The sequence below is a fragment of the Temnothorax nylanderi genome, unplaced genomic scaffold (assembly GCF_030848795.1).
Source record: "Temnothorax nylanderi isolate EJ_2023f unplaced genomic scaffold, tnyl_v1.0 TNYL_tig0007_pilon, whole genome shotgun sequence".
In the NCBI taxonomy this organism is placed as follows: Eukaryota; Metazoa; Arthropoda; class Insecta; order Hymenoptera; family Formicidae; genus Temnothorax; species Temnothorax nylanderi.
Window position 1 is genome coordinate 2,527,225 of NW_027249069.1, and position 20,843 is coordinate 2,548,067.

Sequence of the window (20,843 nt, forward strand, 5' to 3'; positions counted from 1 at the left end):
ACGCATTGAAAAATCGTACTTAGGATTCAGAAAATTCTCATAAATATTATAGTCATTCCTTGATACGATCAACATAATGCATTCCCATAAATTTATTATTAATGTCAAATTTTCAAGGAATAAGATAACTTCATATCGTATCTTACCAGGGATATACCCCGTCATTTCCGTGCTGTTCGATGATTACGCAACGACGCATTTTCAAAATTAGAAACGCGGTTTTTGTGTCTGGAACTAATTTTTATAATTGTCATCAATACACATTATACATAATTAACAAAAGTATAGACAATGATGGTACAGTAGATGTTTTTTTTCTTTACAGAAATTACATCAATTTTGTCAAACACAGTCAGACGCAGTGTTGGTGACAATTAATAATTATAAACTAATTGTTCTTAGATACATGTGGCAAATCGTATTTTCCACGGACGCATTTTATCTTAACGCCAGGTGTATCTCGCAGTCGTCCATTCCTGCAGAGCACTATATTATGTTCCTGTAGATTGTGGCCCATTCCTGAAATAATTTAATCCATGTAAACATTTTAACGCGGACTACGCGACGCCCTAAGTTTCTAAACGGTAATAACTCTTCTAACGGTAAGCTTATCGAATGCAGTATTGTTGCAAGCACGAATTATGAATCTTACCGGGAACATATGCCGTCATTTCTTTGCCGCTCGATAATCTCACAACGACGCATTTTCGATTTGCGGAGTTAGGCTTCTTTGGCTTTTTAATGACGGTTTTTAAAACTACGCCCTTCATAAATGGTTGGCCATCGAAAGGATTCTTCGACGGTCTGCGAGGTTTGTACGGTCCACCTCTCCTATGCATTTGCCATAATGTGCTTCCAAATCTGATCTGTCCCAATCCTGGATCAGTATAAATAATAATCAACGCAATCGTAATCAGAGAGGTAAAATATATATAATTTGGGCAAAAAATAGAGCTATTGACCGTATTGTGACGATCGAAAAATACTTCTACAATTTTTTTATGTCCGTTTTCCTTTTCAAATATAAGCAATACTGATTCTAATAATTATTTCGCACAAATTTCCACAATTTTGAAATCATACAAAAACAGCACCGATTATTAATATATTGCTAGAAATCTAGATCAGTGATCACGCAGATTTTCGTGTCAATGACCCGTCGTTGTTAAGACGTGAGCGGCAAGGAGAGAATAATGGGCGTCGACACGAAAATCTGACCGAAAACTGCATCTGATGCCAACTTCCAATCTAGAAATCTAGATGATAAGCATAACTGTTTTCCCTTTGGAGAAATATTTACTAGATGAATAAAATAATAATTAAATAAAATCGAGAAATATTTCAGGTAGAACGATGTAACGAATTGCGAAATATCCAGATATTTTCTTAGAGTTATTATGAACGAAAAGATGAAAGAATGGAATTGGCAGTGGAATGCTAGAGAACCTAAACTTTTGCAAACAACCTAACAACGAACCTGAGAAAGGAACAAAAAAGCCTTTTTTCTGGTTACACTAAAAAATAATGAAAAATGAATATGCAATTGTGTTCAAAGGAACAGCTTTCTTTCAAACGTGCACACATGAAATAATATGATTATCTATATGGCAAATAGAAATCATAAAGAAGGAACAAAATTTTCTTGACGTCTTTTATCATTTGTCACATTTTTAAAAATTCGCTAAATAGCAAGATGCCAGTAAAAAATATCAGTAAAAATAAAAATAATCTCACTCGTGTATAATTTTAATAACACTGTTATGTCAATTAAAGTCGTGACAAATTCATTCGTGGTTCATAGTTGTTCTAATATAATTCTTGCAAATTTAATCCATGTGACTTCAAAAATTTATTTAACTTTCCAAAAAATGTGCATCAGGTTAACTTGAAAAACTTTATATAGAATATAATGAATCTTTAACTTTTATATAATCATATATAAACATATTATTTTATAATTATTGATCTTTTTTCTTTTTTATCGTTTTTTCTTTAATAAATTCAAGACATTTGCTTTTAGCGCGCAACATCATCGGTATGTTTGACAAAATAAAATACCTTCGGAGAAAGAATATCGTGATATTTGTCAAATTCTCACGTATTCAAAAGATTACCGAAAACGAGTATCGTATGACAGCACACTTTGCAACAGGGATGCTCGTTACGAAGTGATCAGTTTTCGAAGATGAAAGCTCCGGAGGTGACGTGACAATTTTAGAGTTGCATTACGGAGCCGTGACATCCCGCGATTAACCAAGGCCGAAAGAATGTTACCATTGTTGATCACTTCGACTGACCACCGTCCGTCAATACGACAGATGTCCGGCAGTCCATAGTGACTAATCCGTCCTAACTCCTCCTACGTTAGGAAAGGCTATTATGTTCGAAAGGCAAACCCTTTTCTCATAGATGAATGCGCAAGATTATATTGCGAAAGTTTTGGACGTCGGTTGCACTTTGTTGCATCGTTAGAATGTCGCAAATTCTTCTCTTTTCCCCGAAAGATTGTCTTCTTACGATTTTGCGACTAAAGAAATGCGGACGGACATAAGAATTATTCTCTTCATCTCTAGACATAAGAATTATATCATAAAATTTGGGACTAATAATTAATATTTGTGGTACGGTGAATTAATATTTGTTACATCAAATTCGAATTGCGTTTGATATCCAAAATTTGAATATAAAGTATTTGAATGCAAAGTATCTGTAAGGTCAATATAGGCGACATGCGACTTGAATTCTTCATTAAAAATTAATCTATCTCATGCAGTTTGAAGAAGAAAATATATATTATTTTTCTTTTTATTTGCAATTTCCTTTCTGCAAAATGTTTGCATACGAGTTAGCATGAAATAATTCAATAGCACGAATAAAAAATTGAAATAGATAAAAATATCAAAAATAGTCGATTTTCGTAATGCAGAAGCTTCAAATGATTAAATTAACGAAACGCAGGATCTTTAATTCTGATAAGGCGTCGTTTGCGAACGCTCTCACGAATGCTCTCATGAATGGGTCATGGACCTAACCCGCCATTTGTAGGGTTGCGAGAAAAGCGGAAAGGGGGAAAACAGGCGAGCATCGGGTCCCACAGTGACAACTGGTCAACCGCAAATGGACACGTCACACCCCTCAATTCCCAGCGATTTTCGCTAGTGGTCACAAGGGCATCGTCTTTACGCAGCGCGAGCCCTTTCTTGCCAAGTGGACGAATAGAATCCCTTTTGGTATTTTGGAGATCTCTGTCCACGGGGATCAAAGAGGTGAGGGCTGCGCGTATTTTCGCAGCGCAGAAGAATGCCAGACGCGATGGGAAATCTAGCCAACTTCCTCGATATTCGACCACTTCTTTTGCAGAATCCAGATCCAAGCAGAAAATCGCGGAGATACGTATCTATAGGCGATTATAGATGGTTCGGAGAGGACCGATCTAGTCATAACGCATAAGAAATGCGATACCTCTAACGTTTCACTCAATTTCACGTAAATAAGTCATCAAACTACTAATCTTGATTTTTATTTTCACGTCTTTTATGTGGATTGAGAGATTCAGGCGCGTTTAATTTAAATTCATGCTTTTCATATAATTCAAAGCATACGTATTTAGTTTAACAAATAAGATAACTAAATAATCTACTATGTTAAACATTTAAAATATTACACATGATTAAAAAAAGTCATAATTAGAACAAAATTTAAACAGATATCTTGTAATTATTCGGACAATAATTTTAAATAATCAAAAATAACAAATGTAATACTAAAACTTAATTTTTATGAAAAAAGTTATTGCAAAGTATTATCTAAAAACAAGAACGTGTGTTGTATATACGCAGAAAAAAGAATATTCTTGATTTGAAAATATCTTTAGTTTCTGAAAAGTATATGAACGAAGTCATTTTTATATAGTTCCACCAAGAAAAAAATGTTGAAATAAAAAGTTGAAATTCTTATAAGAAGATTATAGATTGTTTCGTATATAAGCAAGAGCACTGTAATCTTCTTATAAGAATTTCAGCATTTTTTTCTTGGTTGAACTATATATGACTATTCAAGCAAGTTTTCATCGTTTAACGCAATATAATCACATTTCAAGATTTCCACGTTGAAACTAAAGATAATTTCAAATCAAGAATACTCTTTTTTTTCTGTGTAGGCATAAAATAAACATTACATTCAGGGATGAGATTAGTAACAAGATGTTTAACATATGAAGGGTACAGGGGATAACCGATCCAAGTCCTCTTTTTGTCGAAATCATATTATCTTATGGCAAAGAACTTTCATAATTCTTATCTGTTTAAACCACGAACCGTTACAATTCATTGGAAATAAGGCTGACACATGTGCTGGGAAAAACGCCATATAATCCACTCGCTTATGAGGAAGAACCATAATATTCAACATACATTATAAACACTAATTGTAAGTAAACACCACACATGCTGATATTCACTACCACAGTATTATTTTTTCAATAATTCCCCAAGATATCTGAGATCTTGAAACTTAAAATTGCATTTTTCTCAAATTACTCCGGATGGACATCGATTGATTTTCCCCTTGTACTCTCATATAAGAGTCTTCATGCTTAACCCCACAAATGCTTTAAAGCATTCCTCTTCTCCTTTCTTTCAGTGAAGAACGCTTTAAAGCATTTATAGTATCAAATGGACTGCAGCCATAATAGTCTTCCTCGATATTTCTCTCTGTCTTACAATTAAGGCTATTATTTCTCTCAATGTTAAACAATTTCTAGTAACACCAGAAGATGAAATATAACAGTAAAATTGACTGTTTATAATCAAAATATATGAACATCCAAGTTATATTGAAAATACTTTCTGCTTAGAAGAGTTGAATTCTGTTATGAATGAAAAACTATGATTATGACATACCTACCTAAATAATTAAAAATGTTATTACCTTGCAGCGCTGTGCTCAGACATGTCGTCGTGGCCCTAAGTACGTTTCCTGTTAATAGCAAGTAGATTTCAATTTATTGTTAAATAAACTGACATTATGCAAGATTACCTTGGCTATAGCTGTTCTCACAAAGCTTTGTTAGGCTACCACCTAAAATTAATCAATAAAATGGTCAGATTATATATAGCTGAAACTGAAACTGAAATGCTCTGATTATATATAAATAAAACTGAAAAATTTGAAAAGTATCCATTGTAACAGTAACCCTCCTTTATTCAGAGATTAAATTAGAGGTTAAGTAATGAAAGAAATTATTATATTGTATCGTGTAGTGATCATACCTTGGATGGAACTCGCTATGCAAGTCCTTGCTAAATTAATTACGCTCCTGGATAGGAAATTCATGCTTAATGTAATAAATACACTTTTCCTACAGTAACTTAACCTCTGACCGAGTGTTGTTTAATCTATTTTTAACATACGATAATTCGCTATCACCCTCTGGTGGCGAGGAAGCAACTATCACGTGAGCGAAAGTGTACATAAAGTAGGAATTTTATTTACCGATTTCAGAAAGTCTAATCTAATTTATTATATACATATTATGTATATGTAATTTTTTATTTTCACTTCTCGATCGTTTCTGATATTTAATTCCATCTTATTTTGTTATATAAAAATATATTCTTTATCTGAATATTTATTTTTCCATATTACATGTTTGGATTCAAAAATTTTTATTAAAGGATTTATTTTTATAAGACGTCTTGAAATTTTTCAGGCAATCCTAGGATTGCCCGCGTGTTGGACTTTGACCATAACATATACGCAAAAATATTATTAGGCATAAATAAAATATTATTAAAGGTCTAGTCCAACTGTTAAAAGGCGCATTTCACTATTTGTGTTATTTCATTTCACAAACGATCAAATCCCCAGATAATGCGAGACATGAGACGTTTAAAAAACATCTTTTAGATGCCTTACGAAAAGATGGCTAAAAGATTGCTAAAAGACGGCTAGAAGACGTCTTATGTCCCGATTTTGGGCATGATGCTGTCTGGGTTCGCTTATCATTATTATAAAAGCAAAAGTCTGAAAGAAAAGAAAGAAGAAAAATACGAAAATTTGATATTTATTGTTACAAAAATTTTGTTCGTGACGAAAGGACACATTTAACATAATAGTCATATATGGAATTTTTCAGAAGCCAAAACAATCAATTTCATTTTTTTTAATTTCTTAATTTTAGTATCTTAATTTAGTATTAATTTTAGAGCGCATAATTCGTTCATAATTCCGTCAATTTTACGTATATACTGCTTTTTATTTTACAAGTTGATTAATTTAATTTCCGAGAGGCTCACAGTTCACTCTCACTGTAATGAAAGAAAGGGAAGAGGTAAAAAAGGCACTGCGGGTTACTAAAAAATATAAAGTTTATTTCAAAGTCGCACGATATAAAGCTTGAGGGAGCCAATGTTCAGGGTAGGGCCAAGGTTGATAGAGGAAACCGAAGAATCATCGACGTTCCACGACGTCGCGTGCGTCGGGTAATTGATCAGCCACGTCTTCACCATCCGTGGCCGTAACCGGCACCAATACCGGCACCAAGACCGGCGCCGAGACCGGCGCCGAGACCGTGTCCTAGTCCTGCGCCGTATCCCAGACCAGCGCCGTAGCCGATTCCCGCACCGAGACCGCGGGCGCCGTACCCCGATCCGATACCGTATGCTGGTCCTCCAACGGCTGCAACGCCGTGTCCGAGTCCTCCCAGACTCGCGCCACCGTATCCCAGACCGCCGTCGCCGGAGTAACCGATACGGTACAGAGGTGCGCTGGCGTATCCGTGGGACGCTACGGGCACGCCGTAGCCGTAGGCAGGTGCGGAGATGCCGTGACCCGAGGAGTAGGCCGGGGCAACGCCACCGAGATAACTCTGTCCGTAGCCTGAAATCGAAAGGGGCGTCTCGCGGGTGATCTCTAACAGAGATGAAATTACTCGCGCAGATCGAGCATCGGAAACTGAAAGATACCTCCATAAGCCGGTCCCGCAATCAGAGCGTTTCCTAATCCTCCGTATCCTCCGTAACCCAGACCCAGCACGCCCCTCTTCTCCTGTTTCTTCTCTACCTGTGTCTCCTCACAATAAATTGGCATTGCCAGGCCGAGAATGGCTAATACAAGCTGTAACGAATTCAAACACTGTAGGACGCAAAGTTAAATACGCATTGTATTACACAGCTTTTATATTCTCTCACTATGTGGTCACGATTCCCTCCGGACGTAATCCGGAAAGAAAATATTTTCTTGTCCTCGGTTATCAACCTCTTATTATATATCTTTTAAAAGATATAAAAGATATAATATTTAAAAATATGCGAGACATATATGTACGCATGTAAAAAACCATTATACAATTTTGTCTACAATTCTGATGTCACACATCGTAGGGGAATTAACAAGCCGTATCAGAAATATCTTGCAATCAATTCTATCCGCGGGGCGCGTAATTAGAATCCGCCAATTACTTTTCCGAGGATATTCGGGTACGTCTATAAGGTAGATCGGTACGAAACCCCTCTTTCGCGGACGTAACGTGACGATTCCGGTTACTCGGGGGAAAAATTAAAATTACTCACTATAGCGTTCATGGTGGCGATAATGATGTGGCGATGCGGAGATCACTACTAAAACTGATACGGACCTCACGAGACACACCCCCTTTTATACCGGTGGAGTCTTTTCTCACAGCATTGCATCTCACCGAGACGAATTACACGTGTGTATCTTACATCTATACACGATACCCCGCTCACTCACACACATACGCACGTAAATAGAGATGTAGGAGCAGTTAGCGGCGCAATAGTACCGCCGGCAAGAAGGTAGAGGTACGCGTGGCTAATACCTTTCTAAAACGATTTTTCTAGCGCACTCGTCACGAAAATTCTTTGTTAGAACCGCGCGATCGACTTGCGTCGGTGGGAATTAAAAATCCACCGATCAATCCCTCGAAGGAGGATCAATGCCGTTAGTCTCGATGTGATGTTTGCATTAACGTATAACCCAAGAACGAGACGTAGAGTTATCAGATTTCTCGTAGAATTTCTTTCGTTGGATTGAATTAGAAGGGTTGAGAATTACAAGTAAGATAAGATCGATCGGGCGATTTAATTATACTCAGTTTTCTAATTTCTTTTAATTCGTAATACTGGATTCTTTCAGCAAAATAAAGTGGAAACTCGCATAAGTTTCATGATTTTCTCCGCATTAAGAAACTTAATCTTGTCATTTTTTTTTCAACTGAAACTTTTGGCGAGTTTAATGAATTTTTACCGCATTGAAGATAATTAATCTTGTCATTTTAAAACTTCGAGATTTCATAAATCTTGGGACTTTCAAAGCGATCACCTTGATCACTTTGAAGGCAAAGCCAAGGTCAAATTTCTTGCTTGGTCAAATCCTTTTACTCCATTATGGACAAAATGATATTTCAAAAGAACAAGGAGTTACTTAACGCAGAACTCGGAGCCGAACTCGATACAATTAAACCCCATGAATGCGAAAGAGATATTACATGACATCGCCGACATAAAGAGATATTACATGACATAACTATTACTATAATATGTATCTCTGGCGTATCTGTTACATACATAGTATATAGGTATGTACATACTGTATATATATAATTGTAATTTTCTTATTTTAAATATACGTAACAATGTACGGTTCATTAGCATTCATTTTGACCCATTGCTACGATATAGCAACGTGCTTTTTCTGATCATCTTAAATTTCATACATGGCGAAACTTTCACCGTCGCACGACTCTGCGACGACGGTTTTCGGTTGCAGCGTTACGTAAAAACGTGGAGACATTTTTTCCGTCCAGTTCACCTCTTGCTGCAGTTCCTTTCTGTGGCAACCTATCGTATGTCACGTGATTGACGAAACAGGAAGAAGAGAGGGACGGGACGAGCAAAAAGAGTAATAAGGAAATCTGATATAAAATTTAGAACCGACCTTTGTTCTCAATTTAGAATGGACCTTTTTTGTCGGATTAAACAAAAAATTGTCGAGAGATGAAAATAATATGAATGATTTCAATTATAATTATCTGCCTCTTTTAAGTCGTCGTGTAATTGGTCGAAATAAACGACAAAAATTCCTTTTTGCGAGTAAATGTTGAAAAAAAGGATTAATTGCTAAATAAACGGCGCCATACATCACTGTCCGCTGCAAGCGTTATCTTCCTGTTACTTCGACGGCACTTCGGATAATCGCCGTTTTACAAATGGTCTGCCATGAACTCGATTCGACAGCAGGCCGTTATTAAATTAGCAGAAAAATCCTCGTTAATCATGGGAAAGAGGGCAGGAGGTACACCCTCGAGCCTTCGAAAGGGCCATAAGTCCGGTAAGATCTTACGTCAGCGCGCACGATACCGCTCAGCGGGTTCGACGCACGTCATACAATAAAGCACGTCATATCGTTAATTTTCTACGGGGGGGAGAAGGGAGAAAGTTTGTACCGCATCAAAGGTCGCATGTGAACGATTGTTGCGTAAGCTAAGCACTATATGAGAGGGTTGCACCGACACACCCCGTTTGACCAACGCTGGCCAGGCGAGAAATCGCGGCCATTGCGTCGGCAAGAGTTGGTCGGATCTGCACACAATGTAGGTGCACTAGATGTAGGTGCTGATATTGCTAAAAGTTTTGAATATATCTCTTGTTCTCTCTGTGCAACCATATCTGTTTTTTTTTTCTATGTTATGTTCCTGGATTTATAATGCCGTTGACTGAATTAATTCAATATCGCCTAAATGATGAAACATATTCGATTTTATACATACACCTCAACCGGAACCAATAAGAATTTCTAAACAATAGATAAGGAGCAAGAATATTTCTTGCTAAAAAAGATTGTGGATATTTTCTGTATATACATGACAAAAAAATGATATTTTATTTTTTTTATAAAAGGCCCGAAATGCCCGCATTCTTTCTATCTACAAATTTTGATCGATTTACAGTATTTTCTCAGTGATAGTTTGACGATTGCGTGTATCACATATGATTCGCATATGAAAAGAGTGAACAGCGATTTCCTTAGAGAGTACAAATGTTAGAATCAAATATCAATAAAGATAAACTAAAACTTCTTTTAATAGTTACAAGATTCGAAGCAATGAAATGAAACGTACGGCCCGAACACGGCTCTTTCAGACTCAGGGAAACAGTCGTTTGCAGATTCTTATTGCGAAATGCACTCGCGTAATACCGATCGCGCGAATGCCGATAATGCGAAAATATGTCGACGATACAATATAAACGCGATGGCTGATAGTATATCAATGCATCTTATTACTACTCGCAACGGTAGTGTAAAATTAGATTTAATTGTTGGATATAAAACGGCAATCAATGATCAGATCGTACAAAGTCCGGAATTTTTCATTCAGCAAAACCAACTGGGTGATTTGTTCATAGCAAGCGTGACTGACGTAATTTTCTGGTATTTATCAATAACATATATCTGCAACGCATTCATAAATTGTATATGTGTATACAACGTATACATATATTGCGTTACATTAATAGATATTCATATTTACCAATTTTAAAATTATATTATATATATTTCGAAAATATATTATAATATTATATCATATTTCATAATTAACTACATTTAATTATTAATTAAATATATTAAATATAATTATATTGTAATTAGTAAAAATAACACAAAATAATAGATAAAATGTAGTGACGCCATGTACCGAAAGATTCGATATTATATTCTTATCTTATCGAATAAGACACCAATAAAATTTGTCAATTGGAAGAACCTGCAACTAATTGTATTAAAAATGTTATTTATATAGAGTGATTAATTAATTTCTTATTGTTACAATTACTATTTAAATATTATTTAGTTTACTATTTAATATAATATTGTGTAGATAAGATTTTGATTATTAAAAATTTTAAAAATTTTATAAAATAATAAGTAATAATTTAACAAATATAAGCGATTGATAATTGAAAAGAAAGATATATATATGACATTTATACCAAATGTTGATAACGAAACGATATAGAAAGATTATGTAAGATTCATTTGTAGATGGCAGTAAAATGCTCCTGTGGTTGTTGGGTTAAGTTTATCACGTGTGTACATAACCTCTTTGATTGTTTTTGAACAATTATAGAGCACATTATATCTCTTTTTAAATATAATTTGTCGATCAAATAAACATTAATTCTGTCGGTTTTCTAGTAATATGCTATCTGTGATTTATCCTCCTTTATTTTTATAATTAATTAAGTTTTTCTTTACGGATAAATCATTTCATGAAGTACAAAATCTGTGGTAAGGATAAAAGGCTTTTTCCTCGGTAAGTTTAGTTTTCATTTAGTTTTCATAATTAGATTCATAATTTTATCGTAATCGAAAGATAACTATGCATTTGTATAAAATACTTTAAGGAATTTTTTCTGTACTGATATCTCTATGCAAAATCTTATATAAAGTACCTAAGTTATGATTTATTAAACATCAGTGTCCCTTAATATTTTAAAGAGAAACATTAGATATCAATATTTGTTAAAGTATTTTACAGAGAAAAAAACAGAATATTATTGATTACTTATAGTATATTTAATTATTTGTTAATAGAACTGAGATCAGAGGAGTCTAGTTTACATAAAACAAGTAATACGCAGCTATATATTTTAATCTATAGCTAAAAATACAACTATGTTGGTTACTTCCAAATATGTTCTACATGTATCTTCTAATATACAAAGTATGTGCCGACCATTCATTAAAAAGTACTCCTCAAAGTCGGACAAAATTAAAAGATTGATGAAAGAATATAAATTGGTATTCGGTCCGTTAGTTGAAACAAAATCCCAGAAGAAAAAGAGATTGAAATTAGAGAAGAAAGGGAAGATACCCCGTGAAAAGACAAACATGATACATACAGAATTCTTGTGGGTTATGGAAAATGTTCGTGATAAGCTCACAAAGATTACAAAGCCTCAAAACGAGCAGTCAAATGATACAGATCAGAGTTCTATAAAAAAATTTAGCGAGATGGAATTTGATAGGTCAACTGATCAAAATACAAAAAATCTTTTACATTCTGAATCTAGTCAGACTGCTCAGGAAATAGACCTTAGATCTGACACTACATCTAATTTGTCAGCGAAGGATAGTAATAACGAAGTTGCATCGTCCAATTCAAATGTATCTGATAATGAAAATACAGTCACAAACTGTGTGTCTTCTAATTTTGAAAGATTGCCTGACATTATTATAAAAAATTTGCCAACTTTTCCAATTATGGGCAGCAAACAAGAACTTCCCACGCAGTCAACAGAAATATTATCTATATCTGTTAGAGATGATCTTGAAACAATAAGATTTCCCAGCGTAACTAGGATTCTTACACAAACCATGTCACCAGAGTCGAAGCTGGCTCTAGAGGCATGGAAGGAAAGAATGATAAAAAAGCTCGGGCAAGAAGGATTTGAAATGCATCAGAAAGGTATTTGATAGATATTTGATAAACTGTTCCACGAGAAAGAGAAACTTTAATAAGCTTAATAAATAAATCTATTTGCTCCTGATACAGCATTGTTAGAGGATGGAACATCTTTGCATTCGTGCATAGCACAGGACCTGTTCGGGAAAGAGTATGAGGTTCCTTCGAAGATCGAGCCAGTTTTTAAAAGTGTCCAGGGTGTTTTGAAGGACATACACCACGTGAGAGCGATCGAGACACACGTAGCTCACCCGAAATTGCGTTACAAAGGAGTAGTCGACTGTATAGCCTCTTATAGGTAAAACAGAGATTTTGCTTCACCATCACCAGGAAACTCTATTTCGAAACGAAACAGGCAAAACCAGAGGTCACTGCCTGGTTTCTAGTCAATTTTATATTTTATAACTTCCATCGTAAAATAGCTGTAAGCTCTAAATATGGTTGGCCAATAAACTGATTTAACTAACTACCTTAATATAGTACAGTTTAAGTAAAAGGAGCTTGATAATTTTAGGCTAATGATAATTTCAGTCTCTAAATTTATACATTTTTACTAAATAAAGAAATTACACTTAATTTAAAATAATTTTGTAATTAAAATTATTCAACATTTAAATTATTAACTTAAATTAATATTTTAAAATTGTACTTTATAATTTTACAGAAAATTGAAAATATTATCTCTCTTCTTTAAAGCCTGATATAAATAATAGATATAAATTTTAGAGATGCTTTTACAAATGTTATATTTATTAAAAGAAAAATGTTGAAAAAAGGTTATATATCTTAATTCACAATAAATCTTTTTCATAAAGATATGTTTCCCAATACTTTTCGCCTTGGTACATTTTCAACTTGTTTTTTTTTTGTTTTTCAATAAAAAGATATTTTTGAGGATACGACAATTATGATTTATGTAAAATCTTCGATTGAAATAATGAGTTATTGATAATATTATTGGATTTTTTCAGATATGGTCTGTTTATTAAATTATTTATTGTTTTTATATCCACGAATACTCAGGTTTCATTAATTGATCTGATTTTCTCTGTTGATCCATACCCGGGAATAGAGTTTCCTGAAATTTTTATATATATTTTGCTACAGAATGATTTTAAATTATATCGATCTTTATTTCTTCGAGTAACAAAATTTAAAATCGTCCTGTATATTCAGGATAGTCTTACACGTACGCACTATACCCGCAGGGGCGAAAACTACGTAATCGATTGGAAGAAATCAGACAGAAAGAAATTGGACTTGAAGGGAACATATGACGCGCCTGTACAACTCGCCGCGTACATCGGAGCTATCAATGTTTCCAATTTATATCCCTTTGTGGTAAATAACTCATCGTAATAAAAATCTCATTTAAAAGAGATACGCAAAGAAGTTTGTATTTCATTATGGAAATTAATTCGTTTTCGATTACTGTCATTTTATTTGCTATAATTTGTTCGTCAAATACCGCGTGTAATAAAGAAAGCTACTGTAATAAAGCAACTTTCTAAAAGTTGTTAATATTTTCTAAAAATAAAATTGGCAAGAGGAGCAGTCACTTTCCTAAAACGGCCGTGTTTCTCGATTCTACAGATAAAACGGGGATTACTCGTGATTGCTTACACGTGCGGCGCACCAGCAACCGTGTACGAAGTGTCCGACAACACGCTGCAGCAATACTGGACAGCATGGCTGCGCCGTCTGCAGAAATACTATGTCGAAACGACGAGCAGCGATGGCAACGAAAACATTTATACCCCAATAAAGCGTTAATGTACCGCGTCGCATATATTCATTAAAAGTTCCGCACGCAAAGCCAATTAAATGCTTATCCGTCAACCGCAGGTAACTCTCGGCAGGAGTCGGCGGGAGAAGTTTTTAATTCCATCCTTTGCGCGTCAGAAGTTGCAATAATCTATAGTCTTCGGGGAGTAGTTGGGAAAAGCCCTCCCATCAGAGTCCGTAGGAAACCAGAGGACGCGGGATACAGCGAGAGAGAGAGAGAGAGAGAGAGAGAGAGAGAGAGAGAGAGAGAAAGGGAAACCGCGTCGATACGCCGACTTATTAAGCCCTGCGGTGGACTCGGCATTTATGATTTATGACAAACCTATTCGCATTTTCCGCGAGCACCGCTCGGAGTAACGGTTATTAAGAAAATACGCAAACTACTATCGCGACACTGTAATTTTGTACGATACATTTACGCTGTTATTAAAAGTATCGCAATTTATGTGAGTTGTATTTTTCTAAAGTTCGTGAAACCTCAGAACTGGCGAAGATTAATGTTTCCTGATCGAGTTTGGAAAGTTCAACGATTAAAGCTTTTTCCGAAGAAGATACGTTTTTATACAAGTTCACAGATTCGAAGTAAACATATTAATTTTTATGCTTACTTTATATCGTTATATCGCTCTTATCAAGATAATAAAGTGTTCCATTTTAGATTTTAATTTTAGATGCAGTTTGATAAATCAATACTGAGTTTGTTGAGAACTTGTTTCGCTTTTAAAATAAGCCTTTGACTTCCCATATCGCAGGTGAAGAATACTGTAATACTAAAAATGGTAATGGTCGTGCCGGAAAAACGCGGTCATCCCGGTCGTCGAGTTAACATACAACAATTATAACTTTCGCCGGCAGGACAGAGAAAGCCTGAAGGGGGTGCTACGTTACGCGGCTCCCCGTTACAGGACCTTATAAACATTGCGACCCCTCATACGCCCTTGGGGATCGTAAACTAATGGTGAAGCGGTGTAGCAGAATTATATCGTTCGTTGTTTCCGCATACCTGGCTCGCACACAGAAACCGGGGGTATCGCGTTAGGATATCAGATATTACGAACCGCATCCTTTATGTCCAAACGGTCTGGGCCATACATGGCAGTATCAAGTCGACGTAATAACATTGTCAGATATATTACCGTCATCATACAGCGCATTGTGTTAGATTTTCACATTTTTGTTTTATTTTTTTTTCATCACATTTCTTGTTGGCGAAAATACGTGCCGTGAAATGTTCGCCACTTCTTATTATATTTATTTTTGGATACTAAATTTGGAACCTATATAAATTCATGTTAGGATGTTTCGAGTAAATAAGTTTTGAGTAAATAAGAAAACAGCATTAAAAAGAAAGATAATGGAGCGTCCATATTCTTTGCTTTTTGGTATATATTGTTAGTACAGGGAGTATATAGGAGAAACATCACGTGATGTTTAATATTAAAATCCAATTTTCTTTTCATATGTTTATTACGTTATACAATGAACCGAAAGATGAAAAAGGCTATTTAAGAGATAATTACGATGACAAAGGAAATCATGAAAATTCTAAATAAATCCTTAAAATATTGTGAAAAAATCTAGTTACACTATACTGGAATGTCAACTCGTTATTTCACTCGAGGATTTCTTTTTCTTTTAGATATGTTTTTATTTCCGGTTATCTTTTATTCCGCTAACAATACTTTCATACGCTCTCCTATGATATTCAGCTTTACAAGTCTCTGCAAGTGGGATGCGATTTCACATCAAAGAATTCTTTCATTAAAGTGCAAAGCAACTACGCAGTTACTGATCTTTTCGTTTTTCGAGAAGCAGATATCGTTTGCGAAACAAATGTTGCAACATATTGAAGCACCAGAAAAATAATAGCAGCAGTTTATCGTAGGTCTGTTTGTGCTGTTTTCATAATAACTAATTAAAAATTCCTTAAGAACGTTAATTCACCGATACATATTCCACTCGATTCAGTACATTTGTGTAATAATAAAATATTAAAGATTAAATAATAAAATATTAAAGATCATTTTGAGTGGGCTTTAAACATTAGAAAGAAAAGTTCAGCGATGACACAAACGCAAGCAATCGTGAGGTAATCGCAGAGTCATACCGCGGTAAAACAACGTTGACTCGGTGCAAGCACCGAGTTATGACACATTTCTTTCATTTCCTCGCCGAGGATTGCAGATCAAAAGAGGGAGAATCTACTATACCGCAATCCGTTTTACGTAATACAATGCTAACGTTGCAAAGTGATATTTACTGCAAAAGGCCCCGGATTTATCCGCTGAGAATTCCGTTGTTCGCGCGCACGACATCCTGCCGGCATCCTGAGCAAAGACAACCATATTTCCGGATTAGACATTTAGCGAGCTTCCAGCCCCCAGATGAATCTAAATCTCCCGGCTAATCCCCGCTAATCCTCTCGTAACAGCGGCATATTTTCATCGGCCGGCCGGTCCACCCCCTTTGAGCGCGACGAGTTATGAAAACGATAACTTCAACTCGCCGGACGAACCCTCGCTTCCTTCGGCCTCTGTCCCTCTTGGTCCCTCTTCACCCCTCGGACGCGCGAGAAAACTCGAGAAAATGTGCCGCTGGAACTATTGAGCTCGCAATTTATCGGAGACCCCTGAGCAGTATGCCCTCCGAGCGATTTCTTATATTGCTCGCCTTTAATGCAGCTACGAATAGCAGCGGATTTTTATTAAGTCCACTCTGCGATTCGATAAACCCCAGCAATTTCTCATTCTACCACAAATATTATGCGAAAGCTCTCTTAATGCTTAATTATATTTTTTATCTCAAAACACGTTTCAAAAACCACAGAACAATTGCAAATACTAGATCTAAAATGTGATATTTTAATAAAGAAATGTTTAACATGAGGACTAAGACATGTAACAATTTCTTAATACGATTAATGATTATTTTAAAATTGTGTGCACTTAAAAAGGATAAAACAATATTTTTATATATAATATTTAAAAAAATATATGGTATTTTGCATCATATAAAGTATTATAAGCATGCAGCCTATTCTTGAGACTATTGCTCCTTATTTTTTTACAGCTTTATATTTTTTACTGGGAATTGTAAAATTTGTCCAACCACGCCAGACGGCGCTAACGGGAGCAATCGCGAAATTGTTCTCCGCGATAGAATCGTATTTCTCTTATTAATAGTCGGTCGCTCGAAGTACGTCGCACAAAACTTTTCGTCTCGACGCGTAACAGTCCCCGGGAGCGTGAGCGCGTCTGCAAGGGATCGCAATAGCTCGGTTAAAGTCATCAACGGGCAAACTGGAGCACGTCCGAAATTACGAAGTTTTCATCGTCCTGCCAACGTCGAGAAATCTCTCGACGTCAATATCCTTCAGAGAAGTTCTACCTGGCGGCGGCGTTGTCCGCGTCGCTCTTCCGACTAACCGTGGCGAGTGCTTCCAATGGCGAAAAGTTTATAAATACGAGGGGGTTCGACGCTCCGAGAGAAAATCGACGAGCACGAAGGCACGATGATAAAGGCAGAAGAGCCGTCGTCCGTCCGAGGAGTCTCGCTTGCCCGAATTAATCCTCTTCGGGTGCGCGACGCGACGCGCGGCTCGTCGTGCATGAATTATCGATCGTTGCCGCGCGCAACGGTCACGCTACATTTGCCTTCCAATAATAATTAATAATCAAGCGAAGCGGAGCGCGCCAGGGCCAACCTACAAAGGACCGGATTACACTCGAGACGGAAAACGGCCACGCTGGTTAGCCGGTCTGAGCATTATAGGATGCACCCTGCGCGACTTTACGCCGCGCCGTAACTTTGAGATCTGACTCCTGCATACTGCTCAAGAGAAATCAATAAATAATTGTTTACCAATTAGTGAAATCTGTATTTTTTTTTCTTTTAGAAAAAGCTTGTGAAGTAATGTAACGTATACCTATATGTAGACGTTGCATTACTAAAATATATATACTAGATTAATTTTTTATGCTAGATTTTAGACTAGTACTTTGTCTAGTTTTTTAGTAGTCTAAATCTAATAGTTTTTTATACTAGCGCGTGTAATACACATGTATGTATAATACATGCACACGCATTTTTTGGAGATAAATATGATATTTATCTGCTCCTTCATTATTGACCAATTATAAATTAAATTGTTTACCGGTGTCAGTTTATTTTATCTTTTAACTTTAAAAGGTATATTTCACGGGTAAAAAGCGCCCTTCGTGGTAAAATCAAGTAAAATAAAGTGTCTTTACGCTGTTACACGTACTAACAAGGGCAACTCTGTCGCTTCTATAAAATGATCGTCGTTTCGTAAACACTGCGCCGGCCGGCTTATGTGCACTTATACTGCACATTTCGCAACGTGGTTTCTCCTGGGGGACCTGCTCAGGTGCACACCTGTGGCCAATTAGCGAGCGCACATTAAAAGCTATTCAAACTGCGTTCTGAAGCGAACGTCGTGTAATTGCGTCCCGCTATTGTTGGCCTTTCCTGACCGCGTGTGCGTATTATAATAATACGGCAACTTGCCGAAATCAATAAGATTCGTTCACTGGGTTTCGTTCGCGTGGCGCGTGCTCTTAATGAAATTAGTTTCATTTAAAACAGGTGGGATAATCTCCGAGGCCTTGAAGTTCTTTATATGTATACTCAATATAATATCATCTTTCAAAGAATATCCTTTAATCTATGTAATCAAATAATTAATTTTCTTTTTAAATTAATTAGCGATTCCTGAAGAATCGCTTACAAAAGTAAAGAAATATGGATCTTGCCTGTTTTTGAAGAATTAATTTTCCGTGTGAAAAATCCGTCGAAAACTCTGTCGTTAAAAAACAGCGGGCCGATTTAGCGAAATATTCTCTGCAGTATAACAAAAAAAAGGAAACATTATTTTTTCCTTTTTTTTTAGAAACTAAATGCTGACTTTAGTACAATTCTGAAAAGCGCCGATTAAATACCGGAGCAAGCGGGGGATCAGGGAGCAAGTAGTTTTCCTCTATGTTGTCAAATTCGCATACCGTAGTGCTTTCGCAACCGGCTGGCTCGTATTGCAGAACTCTCGCTTATACCCGGTGTGTTCGTCGTTGCGCAATACGTCATCGAGCCGCTCGCGAGCAATTTCACGGGGTGCTATATCTCACCGGGGGGAAAACTCCCCGGTTGTATATTGCGAAATCGGCGAGAGATCTGCCGCAAGCCTGAAAATATAACTCCGCGGCTATATAGCGAGAGGACCGTACTCTCAGTTTCCCGATGCTCCTATTTCTCGGGTTCGCGCGCGCCAGATTTCAGTCGAAAACAACGCGAGGAATCAAATTGTCTCTTCCTCGTATACGGCATGCTTTAGATGCACCAAAATAGATTTCCTGCCAGCGATCACGTAATTATTTGCCGCAACTTTTCAACGTTAAGTTTCTCGGCAACTAAAACTTAGATTAAATTTCTGTTGAAATTGTATTGAAACATTCAGTTGAAATTAATTTAATCTTCGTCGTTGAGTTGACCGATTTGAACTTCTAAGACATTAATCTTCTTCTAATTTAAACTTCTAGTCTTTAACCTATTTAAATATTCTCAATAATTAAAATATTTCAAGATCCTCTATATCTTTGCTATATAATTATTTATAAACTACTTATAAATTATTTATTTATAATTATTTATTGGGATTTTATTTGTAGAACCCAATAACAGAGCAACCGCTATTATTAATTGCTCTTGAATATCCAGTGTTATAAAGAGCTCATGATAAATCTAAGCCATTTTCTTTGTGTCTTTAACTCAATAAATTTAAGTGTTCCGCGGGATGCTGCGAGTTTACGAGACGTTTGAAAAATTTTCAATTTTCTTCGTCTCAACTTTTATGTTATGTTGGCAAGCGTAACATAAAACGCAAGTAAAATGCGAGTTATGCATCCGTATTACATGCGCATAGAACGTCGCCGAATATTCTTCGAGTTTTAAAAAATGGCATAATTGTGCGAGGAGAGGAAGGCTCAATTTCCTGAAAGATAAACCAAGGGAAGCCGTGGAAGTCATGGCTACGGATTTTCAAGCGCGGCGTTCTGTTGGATAAATTTCCGCATTTTTCAAGCTTCTCTCCGAGTTGTCATTGAAAAGAACCGGGTCTGGGGAGGTTTCTTTGTCGACAAGTTATGGCCGATGGGTGGCACTTAGTCTTCTCGCAAAGAAAAATTCCGGGGAAACTCGGCGTCGCGCAGCACGGCAGCACCATGCACCGACACCGCGAGTGCAATGCCGGAAGTGCATTACTTAATTAAACTTTAGCCGCGAAGTTATGCTGGCCGTAAAAAAGAGCCGCGGTATTTTCCGGGTATAGAAATCATCCGGGTTACTCGAAGGAAGATTAAGAGCAACGACTCTGAGTTCGGTGGGGTTTTTCTTCTCTCTCTCTCTCTCTCTCTCTCTTTTTTTTTCAAGCACGTAGTTAAGCAAACCGGGTCAACGAGATTTTGTACTCGCTGGAGTTATTTGCGCGAGTTAACGACAATTCTCGGCGAGTTCTGATTATTGATTAGCATCCTCAAGAAGTCAAAGGATATACATCGTA

At 36.3% G+C, this 20,843-nt stretch overlaps 3 protein-coding genes across 3 annotated transcripts in view; 1 reads left to right on the forward strand and 2 right to left on the reverse strand.

Moving 5' to 3' along the window:
- Positions 1-219: 219 nt before the first annotated feature.
- On the reverse strand, positions 220-5,425 carry Tko (technical knockout). Its single transcript, XM_071720899.1, has 5 exons — positions 5,271-5,425; positions 5,038-5,079; positions 4,930-4,977; positions 653-877; positions 220-519 (listed from the first exon to the last, which is right to left on the reverse strand). Exons 1-5 carry the CDS (start codon positions 5,332-5,334, stop codon positions 389-391), a joined length of 510 nt encoding a protein of 169 aa, XP_071577000.1. The 5' UTR covers positions 5,335-5,425; the 3' UTR covers positions 220-388.
- A 925-nt stretch (positions 5,426-6,350) lies between these two features.
- The window catches only part of LOC139782007 (uncharacterized), a 63,539-nt gene continuing 49,046 nt past the window's right edge, over positions 6,351-20,843 (reverse strand). Inside the window, exons 4-5 of the mRNA XM_071720912.1 lie at positions 6,966-7,116; positions 6,351-6,879 (exon numbers count right to left, since the gene is read on the reverse strand). Of these exons, the coding sequence (XP_071577013.1) occupies positions 6,503-6,879; positions 6,966-7,089 (501 nt within the window). The 5' untranslated portion in view covers positions 7,090-7,116 and the 3' untranslated portion in view covers positions 6,351-6,502. The remainder of the gene's footprint in view (positions 6,880-6,965; positions 7,117-20,843) is intronic.
- Positions 11,097-14,717, forward strand: LOC139781959 (mitochondrial genome maintenance exonuclease 1). Its single transcript, XM_071720838.1, has 5 exons — positions 11,097-11,335; positions 11,617-12,490; positions 12,578-12,785; positions 13,696-13,828; positions 14,081-14,717. The coding sequence occupies exons 2-5, from the start codon at positions 11,698-11,700 to the stop codon at positions 14,258-14,260; spliced, it is 1,314 nt and encodes a 437-aa protein (XP_071576939.1). The 5' UTR covers positions 11,097-11,335; positions 11,617-11,697; the 3' UTR covers positions 14,261-14,717.

Excerpts from the sequence above, each read along its gene's own strand:
- Tko (XM_071720899.1), bottom strand. The coding sequence starts at position 5,334 with ATGAATTTCCTATCCAGGAGCGTAATTAATTTAGCAAGGACTTGCATA. Across the intron at positions 4,978-5,037 it reads TGAGAACAGCTATAGCCAAG|GAAACGTACTTAGGGCCACG; the intron begins GTAATCTTGCAT and ends TGCTATTAACAG. Across the intron at positions 520-652 it reads AATGACGGCATATGTTCCCG|GAATGGGCCACAATCTACAG; the intron begins GTAAGATTCATA and ends AAATTATTTCAG.
- LOC139781959 (XM_071720838.1), top strand. The coding sequence starts at position 11,698 with ATGTTGGTTACTTCCAAATATGTTCTACATGTATCTTCTAATATACAA. Across the intron at positions 12,491-12,577 it reads ATTTGAAATGCATCAGAAAG|CATTGTTAGAGGATGGAACA; the intron begins GTATTTGATAGA and ends CTCCTGATACAG. Across the intron at positions 12,786-13,695 it reads GACTGTATAGCCTCTTATAG|GGGCGAAAACTACGTAATCG; the intron begins GTAAAACAGAGA and ends CTATACCCGCAG.